We start from the raw sequence: 18514 nt of genomic DNA on the forward strand, positions 1-18514 counted from the left end.
CTAGTCTTAAGGGTTACAAAAATCTGATTCAGCTTTTTTGTTTTTTTTACTGTAATACGGGGACTGTACTGTGTATTCATACATTTTATAAAGCATATGAAAAAATAGTAGAGTGAGAGAACTAGTGCAATTTTTCTAAAAAGTTGAAATGTATACAATATGTCGAGGTGCTAGTGATATTACATCACTGAAGAATTCAAAAAGCAACTCCATTCGCTTTGTTTCACTTTAACACTCGCATCCTATGGTCCTGCGAATCATTTAATGTACACTATATCCTATCTAGGTATGAGCTGCCAGTTCAGTCTTGCAATATCGTCATCTATATCAACAGAGTGCTTCAACCTCTAAATATTGAGTTCATCCACTTTATGCTTTTTTGCAGGTAAACTCACCGGTGATATTTTCAGTGACAATGACATTCTAGCGAATCCAATTGCTGGTCTGGTAATTGGTGTCCTGGTTACGGTTCTGGTGCAAAGCTCAAGTACTTCTTCTTCCATTATTGTCAGCATGGTATCCTCTGGAAGTAAGTATTTATACAGATTACATACCCAAAACCTGAGACAAAAAAGGACTAGAACAAGAAGCAGCTCATTTATAAGTGTTTTGAATTTACCTACTGTAAGATCTGCAAAACAATATAAGTGTTAGTATCTTTACCACTATTCCAACTTAAAGTATAGCTCAAGCCTCAAAACTTTTTTTCCACAGTTTTAGACATTGTTTGTACTGGGGAATGTTGTTACCGGGAGAAAAAGTAAGAGGGAGTCCCAAATATTCAAATTTTGATAAATGTTTATATGATAACTGTTAAAGGTGTGATTTCCCCAGATTGGGGACATTTTTTTTTTTTTTTCACTTATAGTGGTGTTTTTGGGAACAGAAAATGCAGTGAAGACACAGACCTCCTGCACTACTAAATTGTACATATGTGAATCTGAAGACTCCACTAGAGACTAAGTAACACAAAAGCACTCTTAAGCCCCATACACACTATCAGATTTTCTGCAGATTTTTTCCTTCAGATTTACCAAAACCATATAATATGAGGTCAAACCTTAGGAATCTCAATGTGTATGCAATCAGGCAGGCCCTTGGACTACATGGTTTTGGTAAATCTGAAGGAAAAAATCAGCAGAAAATCTGACAGTGTGCATGGGGCATTAAAGGTTTTCTGTATTATCAGCCTTCTAGAGGATCCTTCATTGGAATATAAAACAAGGTAGTCCTCCAGCAGCCAAAATAGGAAGTTTGACTAGAGGTTAGGGAGAGAAATAAAAGTTTGTCATTCAAGTCCATAAAATACTAAAGACTATTTTTAGGGAAGGTACCCTTAGCATTAGATGAGGAACTTCAAACAAAGCTAAGGATGTCCTAGATATGAGAAGATATTCACATATGACTGCTCTCAAAGAAAAGCCAGTCAAAAAAGATCCTGCATGGTGAGATCATGAATACACCTGAAGGCCATCCTTTGTCTTTAGAAAGTTTACAGGGAACTTGATAGATATAAAACACTGAAGCTACCATTTTTAGTTTGCTTTTATAGTCAGTAGTCATTTTTATTAGGTCAATAAGCCATAGTACAAGATCGATGGTCATAGGTAATAAAGTAAGGATAGGTAACATTTTGCGATGGCAGCTTCCATATTTTTTAATCACAGGTGGGACTGTTTGGTTTCACAATTTTCATGGTATATTGCTTTTATGTGCAAAATTCATGTCTTTTTCTCCCCTGTAGTACTAAATGTGAAGGCATCTATACCCATCGTTATGGGAGTGAACGTCGGAACCTCAGTGACCAGCACATTAGTGTCCTTGGCACAGTCAGGAGATCGCAATGAGTTTCGAAGGTAAAATTCATTTCATTTACCGGATACACTAAATAAATCTTTGTGGCTGGTTCAACTATGTTCAAGACTTGCAGATCAACACAGTAGATAATATTTTCATGTAACAGGTAGTACAAAAATCAATCAGTCCAATTACTGAAAATTTCAGTACTAAAACAGCGCTGTAAGCAAAGTCCGAGATAGCACCATATAGAGTTAATAAAAGTCCTTAATGTGCAGGAAAGGTGACAATAGTGGTTTAATCAGCATTGCAAGGTGATATCGGTGTTTATTTCAAGTGCTGTTAATATGCCATCCACCAGATTTTCACAGGTATTCACCCTGTGTAGCACGTCCCCCCCTAGGGGGTTAAACTCACCAGACAAATCTGAAAAAAGTGCCTTTAAGGAGGTATTCCCTCTCTAGATTTACCACAATTCCATTGCCATCCACTAGGGTCCAGCTGCCAAAAGTGCTCCAAACACGTCATAGAATAAAGAAGAATTTGCACATAGCGTAATTCTATTTTATTTTATCGTTAGTCACACAGAATAAAAAGACCCCCTATAATAATCTGCGTACATTAATCCAAAGTAATACAGCATTTAAAAGATGTGTCTTCTATCACCGTATTATCCATATGCCAGGAGCATCCGCATGTATCTCCTTGCTGACACTGTCTGTCACTTCCTGGATCTGGTTAGCGGTGGAACGCAATCGTCACTTCCGGGAACGTCGTGTATGCCACTCCCTAATGCGTTTCGTCACTTCCGACTTCAACAGAGGGCATGATAATATTTTCACCTGATGGAGCACAACCTAACAAGATGCTAAAGATGGGATTTTACAACTACACTGTGATACACAAAGTTATAGGGAGCTAATAGACATATACTTCTTTTTATGTACAAAGCTGGATGTATAAAATGTTACAATATTGGATAACTGAAGTAGAATCTGTGTAACAATTTGAATTGATTGGTTGTAGGGCCTTTGGTGGTTCAGCTGTGCATGGAATGTTTAACTGGTTGACAGTGATTATACTACTTCCTATTGAGCTGGGAACAGGCTACCTCTTATACCTGTCCGAAGCTATCATCAAAAGCTTCAACATCCACGCTGGAGGCCAAGCCCCGGATATCCTGAAAGTCATCACCCGGCCCTTCACTGATCTCATTATCAAGGTGAGAGACAGACTATCTATCTATCTATCTATCTATCTATATATATATATATATATATATATATATATATATATATATATATATCTGCTGTGTGAGCATATATGAACCACATTATCTGAATTCAACATTCTTATTGATGCCCTCTAGTTGGACAGCTCTGTAATCACTGGAAACGCTATTGGTGATCCTCAAAGTGCAAATAAAAGTCTGATCAAGAGATGGTGTGAGATAGAAGAGAAAAATGTAAGTGTCCAATTCCAGCAATGTTTTTGATTGAAAGGCAAAGCTGCCCTCTTTTTTAAATCACAACTGTTCACTGTCCACATTATGGCGATATTGTATCAAATATTGCAGAGGATGACCAAGCAGGTTTATTAGATTGCACAAGTGGCTGGCCTCAGGTGGTACACAGAGATAAACCAAATCTCCTTACATAAGTTGTACCTGTTTATTTCCAGTCTTCTCTTCTCTACATCCATTCAAAGTCTGAGTTGTCAGAAAAAAAGGAGGAGGAGAGTTGAGTTCACACTCTTCAGAGTTCAGTGAGGAGAGCTCTGAGAGCTGATTGGGGGAATAGAAACACCGCCCTCCATAAAGCACACAGGAACAGAGCTGAGGCTGTCAATCAGCTGGAGCTCCTTCCTCTGTCACCATTTGGTGTCAGGAAAACTTGTCAGAAGTGACTCATGCAGATAAGAGAGGAATGAGGCAGCAGACAGAAATGACACTTAGTGCTCTAGATTGGGACACTATAGAGGGATATGCTTTGTTCATATTTCAGGTCTGAGGTTTATAACCAGTTTAATGGTGTTGATGGAAAGTATGTTTGTGTGGAGCCTGGGGGAAAAAAAACACTTCAAGAAATTCTTTTCTTTGATTCAATTTTTCAAGGTGACCGAGCACTTCCCAGTTAATAACCTGACTGACTGCAGCACAGTTTCCTGCATCACCAACGTATCTGGAACTTTCATAGAAATTAACACCACAATAGAAGAAAACATAGAGAGATGTAAGTGTGAGATCAGTGCCTTCTGGTTGCTAGAAAATGCCCCAAAGCTTATATAGACAGTAAAGAGTAAGTCATTATGCACATGAACGCTTAGCAGCTCCTGTGTGCTAAAGCATAAAATTCCTAGTGTTTACTCACACCCAAGGAACTGCACATGCCACAAACAGACGCCAATACAAGTGAATGGCTGTACAAAACCATACCACTTTTGTGTGGGGAAGTGCCATACACGCATCCATAGGTAAGCTCAGGCTGATGCAGAAGCCATTGGTGTTTATCCGACCATGGCTGCGTGCAGCCATTCACTTGTTTTGGCAACTGTACTCAGCATGTGTGGCACCACTAGTGCATAAAAGAGGCAGAGATGTTTTACCTGAGCATACAGGAGCTGCTAAGCGTGTATGTGCATGGAACCTAACCATACCATTAAAGACTTTCTGTGATGAATTACATGTATCATTATCATGATATCATTGACAGATGGAATAAAGTTTATGAGGCAATTCCAGACAATGTTTTAACAACTTACCTCAATATTGTTTTCCCTTGAGGTGAACAATGAACAGCAAGAAAGCCATTTTGTAAGATAACCCTATATACATGAGAGTACAGCTTAGTTGTTAACTGGAATGAGGTCTTCAAATGGGTCTTATTTCACAAAAGAATGGCACAGTGGTGTAGTGGGTACCACTCTCACCTAGTAGTTAAGGGGTCACTGGTTTGAATCCCAACCATGACACTACCTAGATTGTAAGCTCCTTGAGGGTAAGTACTGATGAGAATGTACAATGTACAGTGGTGTGAAAAAGTGTTTGCCCCCTTCCTCATTTCCTGTTCCTTTGCATGTTTGTCACACTTAAGTGTTTCGGAACATCAAACCAATTTAAACAATAGTCAAGGACAACACAAGTAAACACAAAATGCAATTTGTAAATGAAGGTGTTTATTATTAAAGGTGAAAAAAAATCCAAACCATCATGGCCCTGTGTGAAAAAGTGATTGCCCCCTAAACCTAATAACTGGTTGGGCCACCCTCAGCAGCAACAACTGCAACCAAGCGTTTGCGATAACGTGCAATGAGGCTTTTACAGCGTCCTGGAGGAATTTTGGCCCACTCATCTTTGCAGAATTGTCCTAATTCAGTTACATTAGAGGGTTTTTGAGCATGAACGGCCTTTTTAAGGTCATACCACAACATCTCAATAGGATTCAGGTCAGGACTTTGGCTAGGCCACTCCAAAGTCTTAATTTTGTTTTTCTTCAGCCATTCGGTGGTGGACTTGCTGGTGTGTTTAGGATCATTGTCCTGCTGCAGAACCCAAGTTCGTTTCAGCTTGAGTACACGAACAGATGGTCGGACATTCTCCTTCAGGATCTCTTGGTAGACAGCAGAATTCATAGTTCCTTTTATCACGGCAAGTCTTCCAGGTCCTGAAGCAGCAAAACAGCCCCAGACCATCACACTACCACCACCATATTTTACTGTTGGTATAATGTTCTTTTTATGAAATGCAGTGTTCCTTCTACGCCAGATATACTTGGACACACACCTTCCAAAGAGTTCCACTTTTGTCTCATCGGTCCACAGAATGTTGTCCCAAAAGTCTTGGGGATCATCAAGATGTGTTGTGGAGAAATTGAGACGAGCTTTGATGTTCTTTTTGCTCAGCAGTGGTTTTCTCCTTGGAACTCTGCCATGCAGGCCATTTTTGCCCAGTCTTTTCCTGATGGTGGAGGCATGAACGCTGACCTTAACTGAGGCAAGTGAGGCCTGCAGTTCCTTGGACGTTATTGTGGGGTCTTTTGTGACCTCTTGGATGAATCGTCGCTGCGCTCTTGGGGTAATTTTGGGCGGCCGGCCACTCCTGGGAAGGTTCACCACTGTTCCATGTCTTCGCCATTTGTGGATAATGGCTCTCACTGTGGTTCGCTGGATTCCCAAAGCTTTGGAAATGGCTTTATAACCCTTTCCAGACTGATAGATCTCAATTACTTTCTTTCTCAATTGTTCCTGAATTTCTTTGGGTCTCGGCATGATGTGTAGCTTTTAAGGATCTTCTGGTGGACCTTACTGTGTCAAGCAGCTCCTATTTAAGTGATGCCTTGATTGTGAACAGGTGTGGCAATAATCAGGCCTGGGTGTGGCTAGAGAAATTGAACTCAGGTGTGGACAACCACAGTTATAGTATGTTTTAACAAGGGGGGCAATCACTTTTTCACACAGGGCCATGATGGTTTGGATTTTTTTTCACCTTTAATAATAAACACCTTCATTTACAAATTGCATTTTGTGTTTACTTGTGTTGTCCTTGACTATTGTTTAAATTGGTTTGATGTTCCGAAACACTTAAGTGTGACAAACATGCAAAGGAACAGGAAATGAGGAAGGGGGCAAACACTTTTTCACACCACTGTATATGTAAAGAGCTGCGTAAATTGACGGCACTATATAAGTACCATAAATAATATTAATAAAAAAGCTAAATGTTCTTAACCATTAGAGGCACCATTCTTTGAAAATGGAAATATTACTTTCAAATAGTGCAAATGTTTTTTAGTGTGAAGGAATATCCTGAAGTTTACAGACTGCTCTGTACAAATAACCTAGACATTTTAGGCTTTGTACTTCATGGTCATCAAGAGAGTGTATGGGGCCTGCACGGGGCACACAGTATAGCATGTTAGTGCTACTTTGGTGTATATCTATGACTAATCTCTTTTTCCTCAACCAGGCATTCATATTTTTTCACACATCAATCTCCCGGACATAGCAGTGGGTTTCATCCTCCTGACTGCATCATTGTTGGTGCTTTGCACATGCCTCATCCTCATCGTCAAAATTCTTAACTCTGTCCTGAAGGGTCAGATTGCACAAGTCATCAAGAAGATAATTAATGCAGGTGAAAAAAATGTAATCATAACTATGCTTAAATAATTAGCACTGGACACTTTCCTTGGCTGCAGACTAAGCTTTCATTGACACCTGTGGGGCCTACCTGATGTCTACACCATATGTAGACATAATGTTGTCACCTAATTGATGTTATCAATTTATGAATTATGAAAATGATGAATGAATTTAGCCAGCAATAGCCAGAGGTGGTCAAAAGAGGGAAACAAAGAGAAATTTATTAATGTGGGGGTAGGTCATAAGGCACCTTCGAGTGCCACTATGGTACATACAGCCTGCACCCCAGATCTGATATTCTCTCTAACATTTCAAAAGCATATTTAAGCCAAACAATGTGACTACTTCCTTCAGAGTTCAGTTTCAAGTGGAATGAAAAGCTATTTTTTTTCTTTTCAAGGATTACAACACATGTCCTTTTTTTTTTGCCATCTGTGTCCCATTAGGGAGACTTCACTTCACTTCTTATCCCATAGCCAAAACAGGAAGTGAGAGGAAATCTAGCCAAAGTGATAGAATCAAGAACTGATGTCCCCCTTGGAAGAATTTACCTATATCCCTGTCCTAATGACAACCCCAAATTTGGGATTTTCTTTCACTCTCACTTTCAGTGATAATTGTCAATATGAAAAACAGGGAGGGTAAACCTCCACGACAGGGGCACAGAGAGCAGTGTAAGCCTGACAGGAGCCCTAATCCATATCCACTCTATCCAAAACAAAAACAAATGTTTTGCCTACAAGTACTAATGCAATTTGGTGTCATTTATTTCCAAATAACACCCCACACACTAAAGTAACACAATGACAACTGTCTTTTTTTTCTTGTACATTGGCAAAATGAATGGGCTACCTGAATTGCATAATGCAATATACTATGCATTATCACAAGCAAAAGGTGTGAACGAGCCCTTTATACCAGGAGACTCCAGGCAGGGGTAGATTTTAAATTTTATTGTCTGTAAAGATTTATTTTCAGAATATAGAACAAAATTACCATATTGCAAAACACATTAAAGTGAATACAAATGGGGGGTGGGGCCTGGACCGGCATGTGAGAGGAAGTGTGTCTAACAGCTTGGCTCTAAGATCCGCCGATTGATCCTCTCCCAGCAGCAATCCGCAGCCACAAAACGGCTTCCCAGACAGATACCGACCTCCTTACCCTCCCGGACCAACCACCGGCTCTCTGCACTCGCTGGAAGGCACGGAAATTAGAGGAAAGCATGCCCTCCGAAATCCAACATGGCGCTGCCGCGGCAATGGTACAGCCGCGTGGCAATCACAAGCTCAGGGGAGGACAGGCCAGAGGATCACAGAAGCTCCAGAGTAAGGACTCTCTGAGAGACATGCTTTATTATACCCAGAAGCTGGGGGGCCACCTGGATAGAGAGAATGGGGGGGGGGGGTGGCTGAGCTGGAGCAAGGAGATGCTAGTGGGTCTGGTTTACAGGACATTTCACTGGCAATATTGCATGTAGACCCAGACACCCATGATACGCAGGCCCCCCTCCTTAAATGCTAATGCTGCAGCTGAGGAGCCAGAACAACCGACCCTAGCTGAAATCCTTAGAGCAGTCCATGTCTGCACAGCCTCTGTGAATACTCTCAAAGAACAGTTTGAGGGAAGATGTCTCCCTGCTAAGACAAGATATGCAAAAGATCCAAGAGCGCATAACAGCAGTGGAAAGCAGAGTCAGTGAAGTTGAAGACAGGCTCCCTCCAGTTGCTCGAGAGGCTCATGCAGCTTATCAGCTTGCCAATGACACCAACAATAGGGCAGTTTATATGGAAAACCGCTTACGACGCAATAATGTCCGTATAGTAGGCCTGCCTGAGAAGATGGAAGGCAGGGATACCACCGCCTATGTGGAGAACTGGCTGATTGAACTATTTGAAACTTTTTCCCTTTTTTTAAGGTGGAGAGGGCTCATCGCACACCGGGCTGCCAGCCACAGCCAAGGTGTCCCCCCAGACCCATTCTGGCCCGGCTACTGCACTATAGAGACAGGGAAGCAATACTGAGAAATGCCCGGGAAGGAGCCAACGTTCAGGTTAATGGGGTCAGAGTGTCGTTCTACCCTGACTTCTCGGCAGAGGTGCAGAGATCCAGAGCCAAATTTGCAGATGTAAAGAGACGCCTGAGAGCTTTGCAGCTACCTTATGCCATGCTCTACCCTGCCAAACTCAGAGTCACAGAGAATAGACAAGCACACTTCTTTGAATCAGCCCAGGATGCGGCCATGTGGCTGGATCGAAATGAGCAGGCCCTCTGTCACCGTGCAAGGGAGGACAAGGGTGATGGCCCTGTTTGAACTGACCTTTGTTGAGAGGCCCTGGAGACCCTCTAGAGTGCCGCCATACTGTTTTGTTTGCTGCTCACCTCATCCCCTTAATTGTTGCTGGGGCATCCCATAGGATCATTGGAGTACATGCCAAAATCTACTGATTATACTGTATGATCCTGAGGTGGCATGTGCCTTTTGTCACTTCATGTACTCCCTTTTGTTTTTCTCTATGCTGCCTCTACTTACCTCCTCTGGAACTTACTAATATGGCTGATATCTCACAGTTACAGGATCCACCCTTGCACTATGCTGTTGAGACACTATACTATTTTGCATTCCATGGGCTATCTTGTGAAGTAGGCAAGAAAAAATGCTTTCCCCCCTGTTGAGGGGCGACCCAAGATTTTTTTGTTTTTGTTCTTAGTTTATGACCAGTAACTTGTCCTGTTGACAGCCTGGGCCCTTGTTCATCTTTTTTTACATGGCCTACACAGAGGTTTGACTTTGCATAATGTCATATTGCCAATCTCCTGCCTTGCAAATGTTGACACTAACTATACAATCGCTATCTGCCCTGACCTTGCACCACAGTTGTGGTCTATGAGCCAGAAACCACTATTTTTACGACATCCCCCGGGAGGAGAATCCTGGGAGTGGGCCGGTCCTCATGACATCGGACATATCCTGCTCTCTCTTTTGCACTGTCCGGTTACTGAGTCCCATACTGAGACCGCACCTGCCTTCATCTAATGGCTGAACTATCAGTGGTGTCCTGGAAAGTGAGGGGCCTGGGCTCCCCACTTAAGAATATGATGGTGTCCTCCTGCTTGAAGAAATACCACCCTATGATCCTATGCATGCAGGAAACACACTTAACCAAAGAAACGCAATGTTGCCTTAAATATGCATGGGTGGGGGGTGCGTATCATACCACTCATACCTCCTACTCCCGGGGTGTGAGTCTAATGATACATAACTCAATAGACTTCCAGGAAATTGATGTCTGTACAGATGCTGAGGGCAGGTTTATTTTCCTCCACTGTAGGGTGGGCAAGTTGTACTGCATTTTAGCATGTGTGTGTATATACCTCCGCCGTTTACGGCGGCAGTGCTGCATTTGCTACTGGCCTATATGGAGGGCAGCCTGGATCTCCCGCTGCTGATCATGGGAGACTTCAATAGCTGGCTGAGCCCCTCCATGGATAGACACCCAAATCTAGGGGTCTCCGTTACATCGAGGGACTCGCCTTTGTTGAGACTACTAAACAAAGTGGGGTGGAGTGGTATTTGGAGGTTAAAACATCCAGGCGTCAGACAGTTCTCCTGCTCCTCCAAAACCCATGGGACTCTGTCCAGATTTGACCTTGCCGTGGGCAACTCTTCCATGCTCTCATATGTCTTAGAAGTAACCTATAAGCCTCGTAGTGCTTCAGACCACTCCCACTTAGTGATCACCTTGATCACATCCCCCCCTTCGACACACTCCCAAAACCCCCCTGGATATTTAATGCATTCTGGCTGGCTCATGAGGAAATGGAGTGGAGCATGGAGGAGTTCTTGGGGAGCCAGGATTTTGTTGATTCGCCTGCCACGCAGTGGGAGGCCTTCAAGGCTCATCTCTAAAATTAAAAAAGTTAAAAAGAACTCCTCAGAGCTTAGAGAGGACCTTGACAAACAGATGGATGCCCTGGAGGAGGCATATGTTAGCTCCCCATCCGACTCGGCCAGGGAGGCATGGCAGTCGGCTCAATCAGCTTATGAGAGGCTGTTATCCTCAACGGCCAAGAAAAAGCTATTTTTTTCCAATCTGGCGTTCTTTGAGAAGGGGGAAAGCATGGGGTGCATTTTAGCCAGCAGCGCTCGCCCACTATTGGGGCTATCAGAATGACAGAGGGTAGGATTGTTAACTCCCCCGAATTAATTCTTGCTGAACTGACCAAATTCTATGAGACTTTATACCTGCCGACTGGACAATACACACGACCTGAACTTATGGAATATATAAGTAGTATCGACTTCCCACAACTTACGTCTGACCAGTGAGAGGCCCTGGATGCCTCCTTTACCCTGGAGGAGCTACAGTCGGCACTGGTGGCATTTCCTAACTGTAAGGCTCCTGTGGCAGATGGGATACCCATGGAAGTGTATAAGCACTATGCTGACATACTCCTCCCTAGACTCTTGGTAGTGTTTAATGCAGCCAGGGAACAGCAGGTTTTACCCCCCTCTATGGCCACAGCTAACATTGTCCTAATATTGAAACCAGGAAAGGATCCCTTAGAACCAGGCTCGTACAGACCCATTTCCCTGTGACAGAATGATATTAAACTTTTGGCCAAAATGCTGGTTAAACGGGGCCATTACGAGTATTATACATCCAGACCAAGCTGGGTTTATGCCTAATAAGTCCACGACTGTTAACTTGAGAAGGCTCTTTCTCAATATGCAATCCGTGATGGAGAATGTAGGGCAAAGGGCCTTGCTGTCACTTGACGCTATGAAGGCCTTTGATAGCGTCGAGTGGGAGTACCTTTGGGAAACCCTTGGACACGTTGGATTCAGTGACCACTATATATCCTGGGTGCGCCTGCTGTATCATAACCCTCAAGTGGCCATCCGGTCCTCGGGGGCAATATCCAAAACATTCACCTTGGGAAGAGGCACGCGCCAGGGGTGCCCTTTATCACCCCTGCTCTTTGCATTAGCCATTGAGCCCCTAGCCATGAAGGTAAGAGCAAATCCTGACATAATAGGCTTTAAATATAGTGACAAACAGGAGAAAATTATGCTATATGCAGATGACACCATGATTATGCTGGGGATGTAGAGAATTCTTGGACAACAGCCATGGCCATGGTGGGCTAATTTGGTAGATTTTCCGGGCTCAGGATAAATTGGTCTAAGTCCTCTTTGATGCTAATAGATGAAGGGGGGATGCCCCCAACATCCAATACAGTACTCACCACGACCACACTTAAGTATCTAGGCATCCAGGTGTCCCCTAAGATTAGTGAGTATGGAAAACTAAATATATCCCCAATACTGCAAACGTTTAGAGACTGAATTAAAACGTGGAATTCGCTCTGACTGTCGGTTGCAGGTAGGGTGAATTTGATAAAAATGATCCTCATGCCCCAGCTGCTTTATGTGCTCCACAATGCTCCGACTGTGGTGACTCTAAAGGTGTTCAGAATTGTTAATTCCCTGTTTTGTACATTGATTTGGAAGAATCGCTCACCAAGAATCAAGTTGGAACATCTCCAAAATCCCAAGGATGAGGGAGGGCTCGCCCTCCCAAACCCCTGGCTCTATTATATAGCGGCACAGCTGCAACATTTGATAGGCACATTTCACATGAGTGCGGACGGGGAGGGAGGGACCCGTGAATCCTCCGAACTAGTGATGCTACATACAGTAAAAAGGGACTCAGAGCCCGGCAGCTCTGGAGGCACTAGCATTCGGGAAACTTAATAAACTTTACCCAACTTATAATCTTATTAAAAAAACTTGGAACAAAACTATATATCTACAGGGCGTGGCAGGATACACAGAATACAGCCCTATCTGGGCTAACAACACCTACCCAGAACTTACTAAATTGCAACATGGTACACTATGGAAAAGACATGAGGTGGTTTACCTTAGCCAGATATTTCAGGCGGGGAAGTTGCTCCCATTTGAAACCTTGCAGGGTCTGCTTGGTTTGCCTCAATCAATGAAAAAACATGCTATAATGGTCCAAGGTAGGTCGGTGGAGTGGGTCTCAAGCCCAACCCCGCTGTTCAATCTCATTGCAAGAGCCACCAACACTAAGGGCTTTATATCTTCGTGCTACAACATGTTACTACAGAACTTTTTGATTAAGCACCCTCTCTGGATGCTGACCAAGTGGGAGGGGGAGGTGGGCTCGCTGGACAAAGATCAATGGGAGGAGGCCCTGCAGGCGGTACCCATTTGCTCCCTAAACGCATCACATAGGATGACTCAACTGTACCTACTGCTAAGAGTGTACTACACCCCCCACAAACTGTTTGTCATGGGATTGCGTCCTAACCCACTGTGTACTAGATATAAGGCCGCGTACACACGCGGGGACTGTTCGCCCAACTTTGTCCGTCAAACAGTTTCGGCAAACAGTCCGCTCAAAATTAGCATGGACGGACATGGCCACACACGACGTACGAACAGTTTGCTGAAACCGTGCGCGATGACGTGAACGGCACGTACGACGGGACGAAAAATACGACGTCCTATACACTGCATTATAACTTTCGGCGTGTAAAGCCTTTCTGAGCATGCGCGGAACTTAGTTTGACGAACAAGCCTACACACGAGGGGACTGTTCGCTGAAACAAAGTTTCAGCGGACAGTTTTTCGGAATTTCCGAAAAACCTTGTTCAGCGGACTGTTCGCTGAAACTGTCCGCTGAAAGCCCCCACACGAGCGGACTGTCCGCTGAAACACTGTTCAGCGGACAAAGTTGGGCGAACAGTCCCCGCGTGTGTACGCGGCCTCAGAGAGACCATGGAGACTTGACGGTGCCCAAAACTTCACCACTACTGGATGGGGGTGGTGAACACCATAAACAGGGTATTCCAAGTCTCACTATATATCCTGATATGCTATTGTGTAGATAGATTGGTATTGATGGTTTTGAAATTGTACATGTGGCTATGTAACCTCAGTGTATGTTTACCCTGCACTCTCTTAATAAACCTTTTTTATGGATCAAAAAAAAAAAAAGTGAATACAAATGACAAATCACAAAAAACATGAGCATTTTCAAAATGTAAGTGTAAGGCCTAGTTAACACCTATGCAGTTTTTATTGCATTTTCAGTTTTGCAGAAACACACTACAGTCCATTTAACATGATTTCCTATGGGTCATGTTCACATCTGTGCATTTTATGGAAAGGGCCAGGGACTTTTTTCAGTTTTTTGGGTTCCACAGACTTCAACGGATCAAAAACGTGTATTGAAAAATGCAAAATGCAACTGCAATATGCAAACTGCAACCTGCATAGGTGTGAACAGGACTAAATAGACTATTATCTAAGGCTGGATTCACACCTATGCATTTTTAGTGCTTTTTGCATTTTGCAGATTTGAACAACAGAACGTGTTCCATAGGAAACCATGGTGAATGGACTATAGTACAAATCTGCAAAATGCAAAAAGCACAAAAAATGCATAGGTGTGAATCCAGCAAGAACTGAGCAGGGGGGCTGCAGATGATGGTAGAAGATGACTCAACACAGAACATCTACATATATTCTGCTACAAACATATGCTTGTGGATACAAATTGTAGATAAGGTACTATACCATCACTTCCTACTGCAACCAATTAGAGCCTTCCTTTCAGTCTCTAGCCTGTACTAAAAGAAGGCAAATGAAATCTGAATGGCTAGCATATGTTTACAAAAATATACTAAATTTGTGATGACTAAGTGCAATATCTTTGTATCACTTAGATGTCATTAAAGCGATAGTATTGCGATAGTAAACTGCCACAAAAATGAAAAAAAAAATCAGGTTTAAGTCGCCACATACTAGCACATTATGACAGACTTACCTGCACACTGAGCTTTCCAGCACAGCAATGTCACAGCTCCCCGGTGCTTCTGTCTTCACCTGGTCTTCCTTGCTGGTTTGTAGGCAGCACCGGTATGCCTTCCCTTCAGAGCACATGCTCTGGTGAGGCCACCAGCTGCATTCCATTTGAATGTATCCAAACAGTGCAAGTTTAGGAGATACAGGGGTTTATTTACCAAACTGAGGTTAGAAGCTGATTGGCTACTATGCACAGCTGCACCAGATTGTGAGTGCTACAGTTTTAGTAAATCCCCCCCCCCCCCCCCACAGTATTCACTGTACCTACAGGTAAGTCTTATTATAGACCTACCTGTAGGTACAAGTTGAAAAGTGGACTTTACTTCCACTTTAATATGTTACTATTTTATTGTGCTGATAATATCTGTTTCATAACTAAAGAAAAACATCCACAGGCAAATAGAAAGCATTGCACAATACAAAATGTTATACATATTCATGGTGCAATACCCATGTATTTGGTAGCTGCCATCATAACTGGTGAAATTAGTACAAGTATTACCACAAATAGTTTTCTAAATCATTTTAAACCTAATGTTATAATTTACTTCAAATTCTCACTTAAATCTATCACATTAACTTATTAAAATACCAATAAACTTTATAATGCAGTATACTGTTCATGTGTTTATTTAGGCATAAATATAATTATGAATTATGTGCACACAGACTTCCCATTCCCATTCAGCTGGCTCACTGGATATTTGGCAATCCTCATTGGTGCTGTAATGACATTCGTGGTCCAAAGTAGTTCCGTGTTCACTGCCGCTATCGTACCTCTGATGGGTGAGTGGTTTTCATTAAAAGATACTTATCCTTCCATGAATTTGTACTTGTTCAAGTATTCCTTTAAAATGCTGGAGTGCAATTTACAGATTTCTGCTGTATCAGCTTAGTCACTTCTAACAAAAGTGCCAATCATGCTGTACTGCCACCAGGGGTTGGCACCATCAATGTTAATGCTATTTCAGACCTGGTCTAAAGTATTACTAAGGGCCGGTTCACACAGCGAGGCGATGCGAGGCGACACGGCTCGCCTCGCCTCGCTCCCGCAAGTCGCCCCCGTTCTGTACAATGGAACCGTTCTGAGAGGAGCGACTCGAGTCGCTCCGACTCAGAAAAAAGGTTCCTGTACTACTTCGGGGCGACTTCGGGGGTGACTTGCATTGACTTCTATACAGAAGTCCTCTGCAAGTCGCCGCTGAGGTCCCCGCAGGTCGCGGCGAGGCAAGTCGGAGACGCCTCGCCGCGCCTCGCTGTGTGAACCGGCCCTAAAGCTAAAATTTGGGTTTATATTTTCATGTCATGTTGGATTTTATTTTTTATCTCTGTGTGAATGCAATTATTTTACTACATAAAGTGTATACTGACACATGCGCTCATACTCTATTTGAAAAAAAAGGCCCCTCTCAATACAACAGTCTACAATACAAAACATAGATTTCCCACTGCAAAGTACACCAGAGCTCACATATAATAGAACCCATGATCTTGCAATATGATGTGGTTGCCACAATATAAAATATTGCAATGTAAAACATGGCCAAAATATAAAATCATACAGTGTCCAAATATAATATGTAGTAGTACCCCAATGCAGTACAATGCTACAGCAGAATATGAGACATTGTAACAGTGCCCCAATATAAAACATTTCCACTAATCATACCTGGTGGTCTAGTGGAGGAAAAATATGTACATAAAATAAATAATGATCACTTATACCTGTTCCTGAATTTCTATCTACACCACTATGACAGTGTTTACTGGGTGCACTGTCACAATGGAAACACAGCAGTCATGCAGGTGTATGGGCATCTGCCACATAATCAGAGAGATCTCACTCACTCTTTGTCCCAACTCCTTGTAAAGGATCAGGATTTCCAGGGACGCCAGAGTAACAAGCATGTGGGATCTCAGTACATCGCTGCCATTGGATCAGCGTTGTATGGGGCTGTCATTAGACAACCCCATACAGCCACTCACAGGGCACAGGGCAAACAGTCTTTATTTTCCAAAGGGCAAATGAAAAACAGTTTTTTTTAAAGCATAAAACAAACAAAATAGTTCATAATCTTTTGGTACAAAAACAAAAATTTGGTTCACCAACATAATAAACCTGTACCACAACAGGGTGTAAAGTTCCCACTTGTTTCAGGAGTCCAGTGAAAAGGTGTTTACAGTCCCACAACTGAGTTCTGTTTCACACAACACCTCATGGACACCTGCTGGCTGATTCCTTTCTTTTCAGCCCTTTCTCACAGGTGGTTAACCCCTTTCAGACCCAAAGTACCTGTAGTTGGGGGTGGAGGCTCTTTCCCACTTAAAGGGGTTATAAAGGTTTAAATAATAAAAAATGAAAAAATAACGAACAAACCAAACTTACCTCCACTGTGCAGTTCGTTTTGCAGTGGCCCCGATCCTCGTCTTCTGGGGTCCCTCGGCAGCTGTCTCGTCTCCTCCCCGCAAGAGCTAACCCCCCTCTGGGAAGTGCTCTCCCAAGGGGGTTAGCTTGCGGGCATGCTCCTGTGTGATATAATCGGCGGCCAGTCGGCGCCCACAGAGATTTGGGGTTTAGGTAAGTAAAACGGTGGCTTGGGGGGGGGTGGAGAGGGCAAGGTGTTTTTTCACCTTAATGCATAGAATGCATTAAAGTGGACCTCCAAACTAAAGTGGAAGGTCCGCTCATGGGAACCCCCCCCCCCCCTCCGGTGCCACAATTGGCACCTTTCAGGGGGGAGGAGGGTGCAGATACCTGTATAATCCAGGTATCTGCACCCACTTCCGGGACAAGCTAGCCGCAGCTAGCCGCAGATGCCCCGCCCCCCCCGTTGTGTTCTGGGAAACACACAGTTCCCAGGACACAGCGGGGACCAGTGGAGACACGCAGCACGACTCGCGCATGCACAGTAGGGAACCGGGCAGTGAAGCCGCAATGCTTCACTTCCCGATTCCCTGACAGAGGATCGCTCGTTATCTGCTGCCGACATCGCTGGACCCTGGGACAGGTAAGTGTCCATTTATTAAAAGTCAGCAGCTGCAGTATTTGTAGCTGCTGACTTTTAATATTTTTTTAAAGGTGCAGCTCCTCTTTAAGGTGAAAAAACAGAAAGCTTTACAACCCCTTTAAGATCTCTTCAGCCTTTGGATTCCAGAATTTAAAAAATATGGATAACCCAACATTTCATATTCTTGATACAGTATGTGCCCATGATACTGTGTACTTGTATGAAAAACTATCTGGTTCTCTTTGTATCACTTTGTGTGAAATTCCTGGAGTTCCTGCCAGTCCCTCTGCTTTCCTATTAAAAAAACATCCATACTAGGCAGGCAAACACACAGTGGGTCAGTTCTGTAGCTGTGCTGGGAACTCAGTGTGCTCTTCTACAATGATCAGACTTGTCCTAGCACCCCCTCCCCCTCCACTGCACAGCCATTCACTGGGAATCTCAGTGTGCTGCTACTTCTCCCCCAGCTCTTATGCAGCTGAGAACAGAGAGAATGTGATCACTTATAAGAAAGGAAAAAAGGTATTTATAATTTTGTTATATGTATACACAAATGTTTTGCCTTTCATTTCTATTTTAAACTGAATGGGTTGTTTTACAATCACTTTAATAACTCGAGGAAGATTGCAGATCAGCTTTCCCCTTTCTAAACAGATTACCTTGAAATATT

General features: G+C 43.2%; 1 protein-coding gene across 2 annotated transcripts in view; it reads left to right on the plus strand.

Moving 5' to 3' along the window:
• Window positions 1–18514, plus strand: part of LOC143973962 (sodium-dependent phosphate transport protein 2C-like) — a 40613-nt gene that overhangs the window by 17387 nt on the left and 4712 nt on the right. For both annotated transcript variants that reach the window (XM_077474894.1, XM_077474903.1), the window contains 7 exons: window positions 386–529; window positions 1745–1856; window positions 2824–3019; window positions 3167–3262; window positions 3911–4028; window positions 6761–6928; window positions 15506–15622. In XM_077474894.1, coding sequence (XP_077331020.1) covers window positions 386–529; window positions 1745–1856; window positions 2824–3019; window positions 3167–3262; window positions 3911–4028; window positions 6761–6928; window positions 15506–15622 — 951 coding nt within the window. The remainder of the gene's footprint in view (window positions 1–385; window positions 530–1744; window positions 1857–2823; window positions 3020–3166; window positions 3263–3910; window positions 4029–6760; window positions 6929–15505; window positions 15623–18514) is intronic.

Source organism: Lithobates pipiens, unplaced genomic scaffold (genome assembly GCF_037356315.1).
Source record: "Lithobates pipiens isolate NorthernLeopardFrog02 unplaced genomic scaffold, aLitPip1_a1.2 Scaffold_1, whole genome shotgun sequence".
NCBI lineage: Eukaryota > Metazoa > Chordata > Amphibia > Anura > Ranidae > Lithobates > Lithobates pipiens.